The 19723-nt window shown below is 40.6% G+C and overlaps 1 protein-coding gene across 3 annotated transcripts in view; it reads left to right on the forward strand.

Moving 5' to 3' along the window:
- CAMK4 (calcium/calmodulin dependent protein kinase IV) overlaps positions 1-19723 on the forward strand; it is a 142392-nt gene that overhangs the window by 56149 nt on the left and 66520 nt on the right. For 2 of the 3 annotated variants that reach the window (XM_084832090.1, XM_084832091.1), the window contains exon 2: positions 4904-4982. In XM_084832090.1, coding sequence (XP_084688216.1) covers positions 4904-4982 — 79 coding nt within the window. Of the gene's footprint in view, positions 1-4903; positions 4983-17820; positions 17875-19723 lie in introns of all 3 variants that reach the window. The other variant, XM_084832089.1, reaches the window with a different exon arrangement.

Genomic DNA, 19723 nt, shown 5'->3' on the forward strand with positions numbered 1-19723 from the left:
CATTGCCCTTCTCTGAACCCTCTCCAGTTTGTCTCCATCCTTCTTAAAGTGTGGTGCCCAGAACTGGACACAGTACTCCAGATGAGGCCTAGCCAGTGCTGAGCAGAGGGGAACTAGTACGTCCCAGGATTTGGAAGCTAAACTTCTATTAATGCAGCCCAAAACAGCATTTGCCTTTTTTTGCAGCCACATCACATTGTTGGCTTATATTCGGCTTGTGATCTACAAGAATTCTAAGATCCTTCTTGCTTGTAGCGTTGTTGAGCCAAGTATTGCCCATCTTGTAACTGTGCATTTGCTTTCTTTTTCCTAGGTGCAGAACTTAGCATTTATCCCTATTAAATGTCATTCTGTTGTTTTCTGCCCAGCGCTCCAATCTATCAAGATTACTTTGAATTTTCTTTCTGTCTTCTGAGGTATTAGCTATCCTGCCCAATTTTGTGTCACCTGAAAATTTGATCAGCATTCCCTGCACCTCCTCATCCAAGTCATTAATAAAAATGTTGAAGAGCAATGGGCCCGGGACTGAGCCCTGCGGTACCCCACTCGTTACATCTCCCCAGTTTGAGAAGATCCCATCGATAAGCACTCTTTGAGTCTGATTCTGTAGCCAACTGTGGATCCACCTGATAGCTGCTTCATCTAGCCCACTTTGAGCTAGATTGCTCATCAGGATATCATGGGGCACTTTGTCGAAAGCTTTGCTGAAGTCGAGGTATATTATGTCCACAGCATTCCCATAGTCCACAAGGGAGGTTACCTGATCAAAAAGTGAGATCAGATTACTCTAGCAGGATTTATTCTTGGCAAATCCATGTTGGCTTCCAGTAATCACGGCATTGTTTTCAAGGTGCTTACAGATGGATTGCTTTATCATCTGCTCCAGAATTTTCCCAGGGATTGATGTCAGACTGACCGGTCTGTAGTTCCCAGGTTCCTCCTTTTTGCCCTTTTTGAAGATAGGGACAACATTAGCCCTCTTCCAGTCATCTGGCACTTCACCAGTCCTCCATGATTTCTCAAAGATAATAGACAGTGGTTCTGAGAGTTCTTCTGCCAGTTCCTGTATTACTCTAGGATGCAGTTCATCTGGCCCCAGAGGTTTGAACTCATTCAAAGTAATTCAGTTTTCCTTGACCATATGCCTATCGATCTCAAGCTGCAATCCTGCCCCTTTAGCCTGTACTTCACCTTTGCCGGGGGGCGGGGGGATGTCATAGACCCTCTTTTGGGAGAAGACTGAGCCAAAGTAGGAATTGAGCACTTCTGCCTTTTCTTTGTCATCTGTTATCATTTTGCCATCCTTATTTAATAGGTGAACCACCATTTCTTTCCTGTCTTTTACTATGCATGTATCTGAAGAAAGCCTTTTTGTTGCTTTTAGCATCCCTTGCTAACCTCAGCTCGTTCTCAGCTTTAGCCTTCCTGACACCATCCCTGCAATTCTACCTACCTGTACTCTTTCTTTGTAGCTTGGACTTCCTTCCACTTCCTATATGTGTCCTTTTTTGTTTTCAGGTCATCCCTAAGCTTTTTGTGAAGCCACATTGGCCTCTTCTGTTGTCTTCCACCTTTTTTCTTGTTGGAATTGTTTCTAAATCTGCCTTTAGAATTTCCTTTTTTAAAATCTTGGCCATACATTTGGATCTTGGCCATACATTAGGTTATAATGGTGAAACAGTTGGCTTGGTGAACCATCTGATTTTCAAAAAGAAAGAAATGTACTATACTGATTAGTTTCTAACATGTTTTGGAGCTGGTATTGCAAAGAGAGATGGAGGCAGCACAATTGTTTTGGTGCCTTCTGAAAACAGCTCTTTTCCAGGAAGCCTTCCTTGGTTAACCAGCCTTGGTTTTATTGGCCCTCTGTTTTTCAAATAATAATATTAATATCATGTTTCATTCTTTTTATCTTTTCTTCTTTTTACCTCTTGTTGATCACCACTCTGGGATCTGTTTAGTTGTGGAGCAGTATACAAATGTTGCAAATAAATAAACAAACTATTTTGGATGTTCTGCTTTCTAGGTGGGGATTCTTTGATGTGCAGTAAATTCAGAACATCTTTATTGTTTGGAAGTCTAAACAGATGAGACTAGATTTTTAATTAATGTGAGCTGCTTTAGGCATGGTTTATCATAGAAATGTGGCACATTTAAGCTATGATGATGCTAGTTTATCTGTCAGACCAATACTTAAAAATCTAGGAGCTAAGAGCCATAGATACAAAATCTAAAAGACGAGGTTTTCTTTCTTGTCAAAAATCAAAGTAGACAAAATTCTAACACATTTCTGTTTACAGGTCAAATAGCATCTGGTTGTGTGAGAGAGATTTTATCAGTCTGCAAAATGGCATTTAGAAAGGGTTAACCCCACCCTCCCCAGCACCACAGACACTATCTGAATTATTTACTCCTTTACGGCTTCTATTAACGTGTGTGTGTGTGTGTGTGTATTGTTTTTAATTGGGGATTATGTTCCTGGATCTCCCACATCATGTCTACTTTTACCTGAGAAGGAATAAGGCAAGAGGAATTTATAAAAGTAAAAGAAAAAAGCAAATTGATCAAAAAAGGGAAAACAAACAGAACTGAAGTCTGAAAGAACAACCAGAACCCAGTGTTCCCCAAACCAAATGTTTCCATCCTATGAATTCTTTGGTGGTGAGGAGGCTTACTGCCTCTCCCACAAATTAAAACTTTGTATACTGTGAGGTGCAGGATATCAGTTTCGTATCGCCCCACTTTTTCACAAAATTACACACCAAATCTCTTAAGCATGTACAAATGCTTTCTAAAAATTAGGTTTTATAAGATTTGATCTGTTGACTTGTCCATGTGATTGGTTTAAGGGCACTATTTTGTGCAAAGTATTTTCCCTTGAACTTCCATTCTTTTGCATAATTTTTATTTTGGGAGCATCTCTTTGATAAGATGAAATAGGATTTATATTGAAATATATTTATTTATAAAAGTCTAGATAAGACTGCAAGAATTTACCCAGATAAAAATGTAGACAGGATTAGATTTGTGATGGTGATGATGATGATAATGAACGAATGCATGCATGCATGAATTTGGAATGCAGTACAGAATTGCTCCAATTCTTTTTAAAGATGTGAAGTATAATTGTAGATGATTTTCCAAGCAAAATGCTTTTTCCTTCTGAATGTGCTGGTCTGGTTTGTGAAACACAAAGTGAAGACAGATCTGAAATTTTAGAGCAGTGGGGCAACTCTGGAAGTTCCATCACTACATTCAGTCCAAACGTACCTTTCTTCTTCATTGTCACTCTCGACTGAAATAGGTACTGCAAGTTCGCTGCAGAAACCAACTGTGTATGGCCTCTTATGATATCACCAAGGAAACTTCCTCAGTTCTCCATTGGAGCATCTTGCACTTTTAAAAAAAGTTCTTAGAAACATTAATAAGATGACAAATGAACAGAGAAATGCATCATGTGGTGCTTTTAAAAATACGGCAGACAGATGGCTTGAAGCATGGAGGTAGGGACAAAACTGACAGTTGAGCTAGCATTTGATTCAGGATAATGACTGTGTGCCATTATTGCTGGGGCCAGTGACTCTTTTGCAGCTAATTCATATGAACTTCACATGTACCCTAGTTCCCAAATCCAAAGGTATTACATTTTTGTAGCTGTTGCCACCCCATTTCCTCCTGCACACCCTTCTCAGAGGTGCTGAAACAGGGGACAAGGGAGACATGTATGTCCTGTAGAATAGTTTGAGAGAAGAGTTTTGTCTGTCAAACACTGACTTGAGGAAGGAAGGGTAAAGTGTAGATGGGAATGGAAGAAAGGACAGCCATTATTACAGGATTTTTCTCAATTGCCATTTCTGACAATTTGTTGAATGGCCAAAGTATTATTGATTCCTTCACTTTTATTGAAGGGACTTTTACTCAAAGCTCCTTTTTCTTATTTCTTTCCTTTGACATCTGCTTTTTGCTACAGCTTCTTTTAGAATGTAGTTACTGTGTTACTGTGTCAGGGCTACTTGACCTTAATTCTAGTTCTAGGATTTCAGTTCCCTTTCACCTTCTTTCTGTATAACCATCTCAAATGTTTCAATAGAAATGAATGTCATTCACTCAGTGAACATATGCCTAGGATTAAGGCATATTTACATCACTTCCCCACATTTTTTCAAAATATCTGAACAGCTTAATAAGGAGTGTGGATGCACCAATGGCAATTAGAAGTCTTGCTAAAATATGTTATAAATCAACATATTCTTCATTAGAGAAGTGGTGGATACATCCATGTTGTATGAATGTTCAAAGAATTCTACCAAACAACTTTTATAATGTTGGAGCATAAATATTCCATATAAGAAAGCATCTCACCTAGTTCTGTCATCATTTTTTTATATATTTGAGGCCTGTATGAAAGTTGAAGACTGAAAATAACTAAGACATTATCACAACTGACAGTTGAAGATTACATTTCCCAATGTGCCAAAAGTCATTCCGACAGTGAAATTATAACTCTCTTGCAGAACAGAAAAGTTACTAAGGAAATAGTTTTCTGTTCTGTAGAAGCATTTCAATGTCACTACCACTTGAGCCTTTTTGCTGTTGATGACTGCTAAACTGAATACAGGTGGCCAATGGGATTGTGGTTGTGGGCACAATCACTTGGCAGAGATGTGAAAATAGAGGAAAAAAGAAATAAAAATATAGAGGACAATAGAAATAAATCTAAAGCAAGTGTTCGGATCAAAATTGAAAATAAAATTTCAATTCACGTAGTGAAATTTTTTATCTTTTAATTTCAGAGTTTGAAGTAAACCTGGTCATGAGAGAAATCAATATGTAACCTAATATATAATATTACAAATATATATTTCACCTACCTGAATATGAATTTGTGCTATCTTTCATTCAGGGGTGCTACATCTGTTGTCTATAGATGCAGGCAGAAGGGAACACAAAAACCATTTGCTGTCAAAATCTTGAAGAAAACGGTGAGTTTCATTTTTCTTTTCCATGGATTTTGGCTTCAGAGGATGTGTAATAAAATACAGACAGATATATTCATTTCTTAAGTCCACAGTCTGACCACTAAAGTCTGGTCAGCTTCCTTTTAATTTAAATTAATGATATGGCCATCTGCACCCATTAGAGTGAATCTGTTCCCAAAGAATTGGTATGTAGTTACAGCAATCTTGACATGGGTCAGCGAGGAGATATTTTGTGGAGCTACTGCTATATCCAGAGCCCTGGAAAAGCACAGGCAGCCAGCGCAGGAGGAATGTGTATGGGGGAGGGGGGGGATGTCACTATTTTTTCTTTAGCAGATCTCAGCCTCTTTTTTCCACCTCTAATTGAGAAGGAAAATAACCATGATAGGGGTCTGATCCTGGAGCCTTTACTGGGGAATGAAGGGGCTCTGGATCCAGCCATTTTGGGGTCTTCTACTGAGTACTGCCAGTGGGAACACTTCCAGCAATAGCTTTATTTCTATGGGCATAATTGGTGCCTTGGGATAGATTCCTCCCCCGCCAATGGAGAGAGACCTCTGCAGCAGCATAACCCCCTTCAGCCAGCACATCTGGGGAGCTGGAGTACAATATTACCTATCTTTTGTATACTTTACTGTTCTATCTGTATATTGTAAAATGGCTAGAAGATAACATATAGGTGGAAGATATCCAATGCATGAGCACCAGAACAAAGAGGTAGAAAACCATAAGATGAATATAAAAATAAGAGAAGTACTGCAAAATAATACATGTATCACATATGACTTCCTCATTCAAGTTCAGCACATTGTGGGGAGCAGAATCTATAAAGGCATGAGGGTAAGGGAAGAAGAGTCTGAACACCTCAAGACTACATGCCATATCCTTGTTCCTGTAAAGGTGGCAACCTTATCTTAAATTTCATGCCAGCATGGTGCAGTTGTACCCAAGCCTACTGGATCTGACTTTAAGGGGGAAATGAGTTTAGTCTCTCACTTCACAGTCAGTTTGCAAAGCTGCCCCACACAGCACCTTTTGCTCCCCTCCAAAAATAAAATGTTAATGAAACTAATTCAGGATTATTATGAAATCTGTCTTCTTCAATGTATTTATTAATTCACACATGTTGCACCATTTAAACAGGTGATCTCAATGAAAGATGTAACAAAGAACTACCAGCCCTAGACTATTTTCAAATTTATTCATAAACAAGCTGTGAGAATAAATAAACCTGGGAACTACAGACCAGTCAGTCTGACATCAATCCCTGGGAAAATTTTGGAGCAGATGATAAAGCAATCCATCAGGAAGCACCTTGAAAACAATGCCGTGATTACTCGAAGCCAACATGGATTTGTCAAAAACAAGTCCTGCCAGACAAATCTGATCTCATTTTTTGATCAAGTAACCTCCCTTGTAGACTGTGGGAATGCTGTAGACATCATATACCTCGACTTCAGCAAAGCTTTCGACAAAGTGCCCCATGATATCCTGATGAGCAAACTAGCTCAAAGTGGGCTAAATGAAACAATGATCCGGTGGATCCACAGTTGGCTACAGAATCAGACTCAAAGAGTGTTTATCAATGGGACCCTCTCAAACTGGGGAGAGGTAATGAGTGGGGTACCGCAGGGCTCAGTCCTGGGCCCAGTGCTCTTCAACATTTTTATGAATGACTTGGAGGAGGAGGTGCAGGGAATGCTGATCAGATTTTCAGGTGACACAAAATTGGACGGGATAGCTAATACTTTGGAAGACAGAAACAAAATTCAAAGTGATCTGGATAGACTGGAGCGCTAGGCAGAAAACAACAGAATGACCTTTAATAGGGATAAATGCCAAGTTCTGCACCTAGGAAAAGGAAACCCTATGCACAGTTACAAGATGGGGGATACATGGCTCAACAACACTACAAGTGAGAAGGATCTTGGAATTGTTGTCGATCACAAGCTGAATATGAGCCAACAATGTGATGTGGCTGCAAAAAAGGCAAATGCTGTTTTGGGCTGCATTAACAGAAGCATAGCTTCCAAATCCCGGGACGTACTAGTTCCTGTCTGCTCAGCACTGGTTAGGCCTCATCTGGAGTACTGTGTCCAGTTCTGGGCACCACACTTTAAGAAGGATGCAGACAAACTGGAGAGGGTTCAGAGGAGGGCGACAAAGATGATCAGAGGACTGGAAACAAAGCCCTATGAAGAGAGACTGAAAGAACTGGGCATGTTTAGCCTTGAGAAGAGAAGACTGAGGGGAGATATGATAGCACTCTTCAAGTACTTGAAAGGTTGTCACAGAGAAGAAGGCCAGGATCTCTTCTTGATCATCCCAGAGTGCAGGACACGGAATAATGGGCTCAAGTTACAGGAAGCCAGATTCCGGCTGAACATCAGGAAAAACTTCCTGACTGTTAGAGCAATACGACAGTGGAACCAATTACCTAGGGAGGTGGTGGGCTCTCCCACACTGGAGGCATTCAAGACGAGGCTGGACAGCCATCTGTCAGGGATGCTCTGACTTGGATTCCTGCATTGAGCAGGGGGTTGGACTCGATAGCCTTGTAGGCCCCTTCCAACCCTACTATTCTATGATTCTATGATTCTATAAACAAAATTAAGAAACAGGTTATAGGTTAGGGCAATAATCCTAAACACACTTACTAAGGAGACAGCACCATTGAACACAACGGGATTTCCTTCTGAATAAGCATGCGTAGGATTGCACTCTAAGGCTACAATCCTATAGTCACTTATCTTAGAGTAAGTCCCATTGAACTCAGTGCGGCTTGTTTCTGAGTAGATTATACTGCAAGTCTATGATACTGCATCTAGTTGCTCATGCATAAAAGTAAATGCCTACTAAATTTTAAGAGTATATATATAATATTTCCTGTCAATGGGACTTAATCCCCATTTGAATAGAAAATAAGCACCCCTTGGAAAAAAGAATTGCACCCCATATCAGCAGAGGAAACATCTTAGATGCAATCCTGTTAGGTCTACTGTGACACTGTTTTGCAAATAACGCTAAACCCATAGTTTATTTAACCCATCGGTTGTTGAATTCTGGGTTGTCATGCGAACCCAGCCATGCTAACAAACCATGGTTTGTTAACCACAAACAACCCAGTAAGAGAACCCATGGTTTGTTGTTGGGTTGTGATCTCTGGGTTGTTTAAACCATGGGTTGTTATGCATGAACTGTGGGTTGTTCATGGGTTGTTTTGCCAGGCTATAGAGGCAGTGGGCAAGAGTGGTAAAAAAAAACCCAGCCATATACATGACAGTACTACAGTGATGCAAAGGCATTTGGGATACAGGGAGGGAGTGGGCAAAGAAGGAGGGAAACAACCCAGGGATTGAGAAAACAAACAATGGTTTGCTTTTTCATCTGTCAGACAAACCCTGGGTAGGACAACTGTCATGCCCCCGCTGGAAGATGACTCCTCAGATGAAGAGCTGGAGGACCAGGACCCACTCGCCACCAGCAATGCTCAGGATCCCCCAGTAGACCAGGAGAAGCCCTGGCCCTCAGGGGTGACTACCATGAGCGTATCACGTGTGGAGGATGAGGACACTGCCTCAGAGGTGGAGGCAGAGAAGCCCCCAAGCCCTCAGGAGAGATGCCACCTGAAAAGACAGGAACTCAGAAGGAGTACTAGACTGAGCCAGAGGCCTCCTTGTGAGAAAGCCTCACATGTAGGAGACCTGCTCACAAGAGGATCTTTTTGGCTGCGGTCACTAACAGCTCACAGCTGAAGTTTGGGTATGGCTCTGACAGCCTCTGCATAAAAACAACAGAGTACCTGAGGCAGGAGCTTTTGCAATACTGTTGAAGGACAGCAAATGGTCAATTACTCTATTTAGTTGATTAGTTTCTAGTTTTCCTGTCAGAGGGGCATTTGAATTTCAATCTGAAATTCAGAATAATATAAAACCAGAGTAAAACTATTTTTGTTTATAGAGGACATTTGTACCACAAGTAGCTTAATGTAGGCACTCCTTCAACTTTGCTAGTATGCGGTACTTTGAGAAGTGCATTTTGTCACATGTTCTCTGGATACTGAAGATTTTATGGCATTATAAAAATAGCATTAAGATTAAAAATTCAAAAGAAGTACAGTCAGGAGATCCATCCAGAGTTAGTGCTTATGTAAGCTAGTGCTGTGCTGAATATTTCTTCCTTTTAATTTTCAGCAATTTGTGTGGCACTGGGGGTGAAGTGAAGAGTTGTTGCAACAGAGGCTGGGAAGGGGATGAATTTTGATGCAATTTTAAATTGGGAAGTGGATGAGGCACGGGTTCCATTTACTTTGTTAACTGTTGAAGGGATCTTTAATCTATTTTTTACTATTAAAATGCCCTGTACTCACAGCATCAGAGGGCTCTTCTCAGACAGGCTTTTAGGCTGCAGCCGTTCCTGGAATGCCGGTGTGACTATGCAACATTATGTGGTCACATGGGCATCCCAGGAACTGCTGCAGCCTAAAAGCCTGTCTGAGAGAAGCCCTGCAGCACTGTGAATGATCTCATGGGGGGCACTCTACTAGTAAAAATAGATAGAATCCCCCTTGGATACTAAGAGCATTTGCTGGGGCATGCTGGGAGTTGTAGGACTTTTTCTAAGTATGCGTAGGATTATGCCTTTAATAAGGTAAATGGAGCCCATGGCTAGTTAGAAGTTTCTTTTCATTTCACCCCTTCCCTGCAAAAGAGGCTGAAAAAACAATGTCCTTCACAGGGAGGGAAGAATTTTTCAGAAGTAGAGAGCAGGGTTTGGCACAACACTAATGTCCATGTCTAAATTGCCTCAAAGTGGTTGCTGTTATTTGAACATCACATATTAGACTTGATTCCAAAAATGTGAAGGAATTTTCAAAGTACTAAAAAGTAGTGTGGAGAGGCAAGAGAATGGAAGCATTTCGGTACAAAAGAGGCCAAGCCACATATCCATCCTTTTCATCAATAATCTTAAGATCCAGCTATATTACAAGGGGCACCATTTTAGTTTTAGAGGGCAGGTGAAAGGAGACATCTCAATAGAGAAGAATACGATTCACAGATAGGGATATAAGTACCCTTGAAGAATAATCACATGTGATCTGAAAGGCTGGAGGGGTATCCTCATCCTTCCTTTATTGTATCCCTACATTGTACAGTGTAGGCAGCCTATTCCATCAAATAAGAGGACAATTTTTGGCTGTTCTTATTCCACCAGGAAAGGACAATCACCACTTATTCATGCTCTTTCATGGAGTCTGGAATTGTTTTACTACTTAAAACTTAAAAATGTGCTAGCAATGCATTGGTCTATGACCTCACAATTTTTACTGAAGAATCTTGAACTAGAGAAGCAAGCAAGAAATTCATTATAGATTACTCCAAAGATATGCATATTTGAGATATAATCCTAATTAGATGTACATCATTTGCCCCAGATTAACTATTGACTCTCAAGTAACAGATCTCGACATCAACTATTTAAAGTAGAAACACAATGCAATGCAGGTATCAAAAGGCAAACAGAATCCTAGCAATTATTACAAAGGAAATAAAAGTAGTACTGAAGTCGTTATGCAGCTATCTGTCTAAAGTTTACTTGTGTAGCTCTAGCCTCCTCGTCTTAATAACAGAGAGAATTGGTTGATATGCGAAAAGGAGCAAGGGTATATAATGTTTTCTTCATAAAAAAGTCCAGATTAAGACCCATTAGCCTGGAAAACAGGTGAACATGGGTGCTTTTAGATGGATTTTTTAAAAAAAATGACAGGCATGCTGACTCAGCAAATCCATATAGGTCAAAGATTTTTATGATGGTATTTTCCATTTTGAAAGTCCAATTTAAGAGGACCAGGCAGAATAGCAGAAAATAACCCTTATTTCATAGTATGCCAAAGACATTGATTGGAGTAATGCAAAATTGGGCATACACCACCTTGTAGTTACTATGTTTATGTTACTTTATTTTTCAGTAGATCATATGATATTACGTTAAAGACCAGAGTTTATACAGATTGCAAAGTTTGCCTGCTAATGTGATCTTTCTGAAGGCTGAGGCAAAGGGAGGGTGTGATAGGTGACTTACATAAAAGTACTGAATTGAAGAAGACTAAAGTTGTACTGAGTAGTTCTGTACAGTTTGTCCTCTACTACTTCTTAATCTCCATGCCTTGTTTGGAGTCCCTCACAAACTGAAGGCAAGTGGAGCTGCTGAGAGGGACATGCCAGGGAGATCAAGGGTATAGAGAGAAGATGTTTGCTTATCTAAGGGTGAAGACAAGTATAAAGAGAGAACTCATCTCACAGCCCTTAGTTGTAGGTTGATCCTGGCTTCTTCTCAGCCTTGCAATTGAAGTGATAAATGTGTTGTGATGGTGAACCCCCTTTGGGATAAATTGTTGATGCCTCCACCATGTATAAATGAAAGCTGATCCCATGATTGCCATGAGAGTCTGCTAAATTAGTCGCATAAAAGGAAAGAGCCAGGTGGTGATCCTTAAGAAAAGCACTATACTAATTTCCACAAAGAGCAAGAGTTAAATAATAGATACTTTATTCTACATCTATGGCCAAGTTGGTAGTAATGTTTACAGCTAAAATCTCCAAAAATGGTACCAAGTCTACTTGCTCACTCAACATCTCTCTACTTATACAAGTTGAGAGACTGTGTGAGGCAGTTTTACCATATCTTGGCTCCTCCTCTTGGATCAGATCTTATGGCCTCACTGCTTACATGTGCATACTAGCAAGTTGAAGGCTGGCTCAGCCAACAGTCTTGCTCTTCCCATGCTGTTTGTCTGTAATTATTTTTAAGAGTACCACATGAATGTTTATGCATTTATCTGTTTATTCATCACCTTATTAATTTAACAAAAGTACAATAATGTTTCAGTGATTTGGGGGAGGAATTATTCTTGAGCTGCTTCCCCACTAGGATCTTTTGGCACTGCTGAGGCATCACTCTTCCACTGTTAGCTGTAAGCAGCGTTAAAGTGATGGCTCAACGTAGTACTTGATACAGTACTATATAACATAACAATCCCCACAATATCCATCATCACAGGCTAAGAGCCTATGTTTACTTGGAAGTAAATCCCATTTCATTCTGTGAGATTTACTTCAGAGAACATGGATTTAGGAATGCAGCCCCTACCTGGGAGAAGGAGGAGAAAGGAAATGGGAAGGGCAGAAGACTTTGCACAGCGGGCAGAGTTGAGTTAACTGGAAACAGCAAAGCGGACCAGGTTGGAACCACCCGTTCCTCTCCAGGATGCAGCAGCCAGAAGCAGCATTCATCCTGCTATGAGACTCACATGCCCTTCCATCCCCTCCCCTTCATTCCCACCCAGGCTTTGGAATTAATACAATTCATTGGCCTAGTTATTGCAAAGAATCCAGCTGATGACACTGCTAAACCATTGCATTACAGTGTTTTTATGTTGTTTAGAGCTGGTGAAAAACAGTGATTCAATCAAAAATTAATGAAATTGATCCAGTAATTTGAGGAAAAATAGTTTTGTGGCTTCCCACCCCAGCCCCTATTTTTATTTGCTGATTGATTTTACAGGTTCTTCAGCACATTTACTTGGGCCTAAGTCCCCACTAGGATCTTTTGGCACTGCTGAGGCATCACTCTTCCACTGTTAGCTGTAAGCAGCATTAAAGTGATGGCTCAACGTAGTACTTGATACAGTACTATATAACATAAGTGATCCATGATCCCCTTCATGGATCACTGTCTTGTTGTGGCGAAGGGGCTTGCGTAACTCAGTGAAGCCATAAGCTATGCCGTGCAGGGCCACCCAAGACGGACAGGTCATGGCAGAGAGTTCTGACAAAATGTGGTCCACTGGAGAAGGAAATGGCAACCCACTCCAGTATTCTTGCCAAGAAAACCCCATGGAAAGTATCACAAGGCTAAAAGATATGACGCCGGAAGATGAGCCCCTGAGGTCGAAAGGTGTCCAATATTCTACTGGGGAAGAGCAGAGGGAATGTCCAAGTAGCGCCAGAAAGAGTGAAGCGGCTGGGCCAAAGCTGAAAGGACACTCAGCTGTGGATGTGTCTGGTGGTGAAAAGAAAATCCGATGCTGTAAAGAACAATATTGTTTAGGAACCTGAAATGTCAGATCAATGAATCAAGGTAAGCTGGAGGTGGTCAAACATGAGATGGCAAGATTGAACATTGACATCTTGGGAATCAGCGAACTAAAATGGACAAGCATGGGCGAATTTAATTCAGGTGACCATCATATCTACTACTGTGGGCAAGAATCCCTTAGAAGCAATGGAGTAGCACTCATAGTCAACAAAAGGGTGGGAAAAGCAGTACTGGGGTACAATCTTAAAAACAACAGAATGATCTCAGTACGAATCCACGGCAAACCATTCAGCATCACATTAATTCAAGTCTATGCCCCAACCACTGATGCCGAAGAAGCTGAGGTTGATCAGTTCTATGAAGACCTACAACACCTTCTAGAACTAACACCAAAAAAAAGATGTTGTCTTCATCATAGGGGATTGGAATGCTAAAGTAGGAAGTCAAGAAATCACCGGGATAACAGGCAGGCATGGCTTTGGTGTACAAAATGAAGCAGGACAAAAGCTAATAGAGTTTTGCCAAGAGAACACGCTGATCATAGCAAACACTCTTTTCCAACAGCACAAGAGACGACTCTACACATGGACATCACCAGATGGTCAATATCGAAATCAGATTGATTATGTACTTTGCTGCCAAAGATGGAGAAGCTGTATACAGTCAGTAAAAACAAGACCTGGAGCTGACTGTGGCTCAGATCATGAGCTGCTTCTTGCAAAATTTCAGCTTAAATTGAAGAACGTCGGGAAAACCACTAAACCGTTCAGGTATGACCTAAATCATATTCCTTATGAATATACAGTGGAGGTGAGGAATAGATTTTAGGGATTAGACCTGATAGACAGAGTGCCTGAGGAACTATGGACGGAGGTCCATAACATTGTTCAGGAGGCAGCAACGAACTCCATCCCAAAGAAAAAGAAATGCAAGAAAGCCAAGTGGCTGTCTGATGAGGCTTTACAAGTAGCTGAGGAAAGAAGGGAAGCGAAAAGCAAGGGAGAAAGGGGAAGATATAGCCAACTGAATGCAGAGTTCCAGAGAATAGCAAGGAGAGACAAGAAGGCCTTCTTAAATGAACAATGCAAAGAAATCGAGGAAAACAACAGAATGGGAAAGACTAGAGATCTCTTCAAAAAAATTGGAGATCTCAAGGGAACGTTTTGTGCAAAGATGGGCTTGATAAAGGACAGAGAAGGCAGGGACCTAACAGAAGCAGATGAGATTAAGAAGAGGTGGCAAGAATACACAGAAGAACTATACAGGAAAGATCTGAATGTCCCTGATAGCCATGATAGGTCACTGAACTTGAGCCGGACATCCTTGAGAGTGAAGTCAAGTGGGCCTTAGGAAGCATTAGTAACAACAAAGCTAGTGGAGATTACAGTATTCCAGCTGAGCTATTTAAAATCCTAAAAGATGATGCTGTTAAAGTGCTGCATTCAATATGCCAACAAATTTGGACCACTCAACAATGGCCGCAAGACTGGAAAAGGTCAGTTTACATTCCAATTCCAAAGAAGGGCAACGCCAAAGAGTGTTCAAACTACTGCACAATTGCGCTCATATCACATGCCAGCAAGGTGATGCTCAAAATCCTACAAGCTAGGCTTCAGCAGTATGCAAACCGAGAACTACCAGAAGTACAAGCTGGGTTTCGAAGAGGAAGAGGAACTAGAGATCAAATCGCCAACATTCGCTGGGTCATGGAGAAAGCAAGAGAATTCCAGAAAAACGTCTATTTCTGTTTCATTGACTACGCTAAAGCCTTTGATTGTGTGGATCACAACAAACTGTGGCAAATTCTGAAAGTGATGGGAGTACCAGACCACCTTACCTGTCTCCTGAGAAACCTGTACGAGGGTCAAGAAGCAACAGTAAGAACCAGACATGGAACAACCGATTGGTTCAAAATTGGGAAAGGAGTACAACAAGGCTGTATATTGTCACCCTGCTTATTTAATTTATATGCAGAGTACATCATGAGAAACGCCGGGTTGGATGAATCACTGGTCGGAATTAAGATTGCTGGGAGAATTATCAACAACCTCTGATATGCAGACGATACCACCCTAATGGCAGAAAGTGAAGAGGATCTCAAGAGCCTCTTGATGAGGGTGAAAGTGGAGAGTGCAAAAGCTGGTTTGAAATTCACCATTAAAAAAACTAAGATCATGGCATCTGGCCCCATCACTTCCTGGCATATAGAAGGGGAGGAAATGGAAGCAGTGACAGATTTTACTTTCTTGGGTTCCAAGATCACCACAGACGGTGACTGTAGCCATGAAATTAAAAGATGCTTGCTCCTTGGGAGGAAAGCTATGGCAAACCTAGACAGCATAGTAAGAAGCAGAGACATCACCTTGCCGACAAAGGTCTGTCTAATCAAAGCTATGGTTTTCCCAGTAGTAACGTATGGCTGTGGGAGCTGGACTATAAGGAAGGCTGAGCACCGAAGAATGGATGCTTTTGAACTGTGGTGCTGGAGAAGACTCTTACGAGTCCCCTGGACTGCAAGGAGGTTAGATAAGTCAATCCTAAAGGAAATCAACCCTGCCTGCTCATTGGAAGGATAGATAATGAAGCTGAAGCTCAAATATTTTGACCACCTAATGCGAAGACAAAACTCTCTGGAAAAGACCCTAATGCTGGGAAAGACTGAAGGCAAAAGGAGAAGGGGACGGCAGAGGATGAGATGGCTAGATAGCATCACCGATGCAATGAATATGAACTTGAGCACACTCCGAGAGAGAGCGCAGGACAGGAAGGCCTGGCGTGCTATGGTCCATGGGGTCACGAAGAGTCAGACACAACTGAACAACTGAACAACAACAACAAGTCCCACTAAATTCAGTGGTGCTTACTTCTGATCAGACACGCATACAATTGCAGTGTTAATCTCTGATTCCCTTCTCTTCCTCCTTACCCTGCTCCAGATATATATTTTTTGCTATTTAACTGAAAAAACAATGAATCAAACCCAATTTTGATGTGAGTGGAACAGCTTCAAAATTATCAGTGCCATTTTGAGCCATCCCTGGTGTTGTTGTACTGTTTCTTTTCAGCACTGAGTTACAGTAATATATTTCACTTTCTGCATAATTCACTTCCTGCAGCACAATTCACTTCCTGCAGCATAATCCTTTCAGGTGTAAATAGGCATAGCTCTATTGCCACACTGGTGCGGGGGAGTGATTGATGGCATGATTGGTGATCGCCTGTCTGCCCATTTCAGCACCATTCCCTGTCCACCCTTTCTCTTTCAGAGGAGAAAGGCAGAGCTGAAACAGGGTTCATTACAAAAACCAGCTGTCAGGGATATATTACACACATGTGTATGTAATATGAAGTTTGGCTCTGTGGAAGAGACTTGCCTTGAAGCTAAAATGTCAAATGTAGCTTAGTTTAAGTATGAGAACTTCTAAAAATATTTAGAAGTTTGTCCTTTGTATAGGGGAAGAAAGGCCTTTTTATATTATTACTGTAGCATGCAATAATTCTGCAGTTTCTGGATGTAACTCATGATTTCTCCAACAAGTAAAGCCAGTGGTGCTATGATTCCATTTTTCCCAATTTAGTTGCTCTTCTTCAGGCAAGATTTTAAACAGATTAGCTTAATATTGACCTTTTAACTTGAGATGCCAGGGATTGAACTTGGAATGTTCCACATTCAAAACAGGGGCCCGACTACTGAGCTACATGCCATCCCTTTTTTGTAGAGCTAACTACACATCATGTTGTAAATGCATGTAACAAAGCTTTGGCACAATTTCTCTTTTTCTTCCTTTATAAAGAAAAGCAGATTTCGGTGAGAGGAATTTGGAGCGGAGTAGTACGTGTGTGTGTGGGGGGGGATACTTAACCCTTTCCATGTCCACATCTTCTCTACTCCAAATTATCACCCTGTTCCTCCCACTCCCATACACAAGCTGCTTTTACCCTGCAGGGTTTTATACGCACCTGGAATCCTTAAGCTCAAGGTTAGCAAAGCACACAATAGCCAGAAATATATTGCAATACCAACAGTTGACCAGACTGCTGGAACTAAACCAGGTAAGATGCAGCTGAGACTAGTTTCTTTGACCACTAGAGCAGCACCAGAGCAGGGCTTGATAGCAGGTAGGCAGGCAGCAAGAATGGTAGTCACTTTGTCCAGCATACAAAATGTGGCTTTGCTCCCAGTTTATTCCAATTATTCCAGTTAATTAGAAAAGTAGAGAAGTCCCCTCTCCCCACCCTTACGCATACGGGTTTATCACAAACTTTTGAGACTGTTAGCAGTGATGGCATATTTTATCATTTATACATTATTATTTCTTATATAACTGTTAAATACATTTGGCCTTTGACCTTGACCAACAGAAACACTGTAATGTGAAATACCAACAAACAATCATAAACATTTACCTGAGTAGTCAGCCTGACATGAAAAGCTCACAAAAGCCATTGTAGCTAAATTTGTGTCACATTAGATAGTGAGCACATTTTTCAGACATTAATTCACAAATGCAAATAAAGTCTAAGAGTTCAGTTAGGTATATTTTTAGAAAGACTAGCTAGGCTTGCTTTAATCAGTATACAATAAAGTTTTACTAAAAAAATTAATCCCGTCATATACTGCATACTGTTGATACCACTAGTTCAGTTATCTCCAATGCATTCATTGGGCCAAGGCAAAGGGGGTCAGAAAACCACTTTCTGTTATGGTGTTTTGGTAATATATATATAAAAAATGTTGTTTCAGGAGTTGCCCGCTGAAGAGCTCTGTGCAACTCTAAAGAAGTTGTTTGAAGAAAAGGTATTGCCGTATTTATATACATACATACATACATACATACATATATATATATATATATATATGATAATAGGAAGACTATTAAGTGGCTTCAGAAAAACAAGAACCACAAAATATACTTGCCCAATTAAGTAATTCCATTCAAGCATAGGAGCTTTGTTCTGCTTGCAGAGTAACTTCTGCAAGCGCTTCCCTACTCTCTTCAGTGGAGGGGCTAGCATGTACAAATGGATGTACATGTTGGGTTGCTCCTGTCTTTGAAGTGGAAGTCTTGCTCACACAGGAATGTCTGCACTGGTATACACAGAGTTACAAATCAGGAACACTGTTAAACAAAACCTTGGTTAAGTTGCCCTCATATTCTTGCTAATCAGTCTGTGGTTTTGCTGCTTTGGCTGCATTTTATAGCTGTAAGGAGAACATTGCCCCTTGACCTGAGATGATGGCCTGTTGATTATAATAATGAAGAATGCATTTCACCTAGCATTTATGCTGCACATTCTCCAGTCACTTAAGCCATATAGAAATGAATGGTACTTCTGCAGCAGCTTGGTAGATTACATTCTTTGCTAACTTTGGTTATTAATTCCAGACCATGGTTATATTCTTCATTTCAATATAACTCTCTTGAACATGAAGACTAAAGTAATAAGTACATAATTAGGGGCATAACAATGTAAAAGAGAGAGAGAGATACATATAATTTTCAGGTAAGCCAATCACTTTGCTCAGAAACCTTGACTCCATTGTATGAAAATGTATACAGAGTTTTTCCTCTGGTAAATAGAAGTTGGGAGCTGCCTAATGGAATTTTGAGTGCTGTATGAACAGGGCCAATGTGTAATTAATCTTGTAGTTTATCAAATTGTGTGATGAGTTCTACAGAGACATACAATATCCTGCGTAAGTGGAGAGAAACTTTTTAAAAAGCCACTGAAGCTTAAAAATCAATAAGACATTTCCCCCTGTTCTTCCTTTCTTTTTCTCTTGTTTACACTCTAGGCACTTACTCCCTATTCTCTTGTTTTAACCAGCTTGCTGGGGTTTTTGAGAGCATGGAGGAGACCTTATCTTATGAGAAATAGCAACTTCTCTCCCAAATGTCTAAACAAGGAATATAAAATTCTGTCTTGGAGTACATTTCTAAAAGTAACTTTCTAGTGCTATAAAAAAGAGAATCCTCTGTGACATATTGGCACTTCAGGGTCGCTGCAGTCTCATACAGATGTAGTTTGTGGGCACTGATGTATACAAAAGGAGTGCCTCTTAAAGCTAATAAAACAAAGGAAAGTCTTGCTCAATGTACACATTGCTTCTATCCACTAAACGTAGATAATTTTCCTGGACTCGAGTAAACTTTGGTTCCTTTGTATACCCACTATCTTGTTATATTATCAAATCTGTCTAAAATAACTGATAAAGATTATCTTCCTTTCAGACTTCAGACCTCTTCTTGCTCCTGATCTCTTCTACCACTAATGTTATTTTTATGGCTTTTCTCATTTTCCATATCTAGGCTTTAGTGAAGCTGATCTCAGTGCCTGAAATATTTTCTCAGCTCACCAGTACTAGCAAACTTCCTTCAATTATTATCATTAGTAACAACTCCTTATATTCCCAATGCCCTGCTGTCATCCTCTTGTCTTGTAGCAACATACTGTGTTTTGTTTAGGCATTAAACTGTTCAGGGCAAGGAAAGTGCCTTGGTTATCATGCTGATTTTTGCAGACTCCTTCATGCTGATGTCTCTGGGACCATGGAAAAATGAAAACAAGGCAGCTATCAGAATGTGGTTCTCTGTTTCTAACATCTTGTGTAAATGCACTGCATAAACAGAATGTTTGAATGGTAA

The sequence above is a fragment of the Heloderma suspectum genome, chromosome 2 (assembly GCF_057233095.1).
Source record: "Heloderma suspectum isolate Gila_16-S chromosome 2, 16-S_ref, whole genome shotgun sequence".
In the NCBI taxonomy this organism is placed as follows: Eukaryota; Metazoa; Chordata; class Lepidosauria; order Squamata; family Helodermatidae; genus Heloderma; species Heloderma suspectum.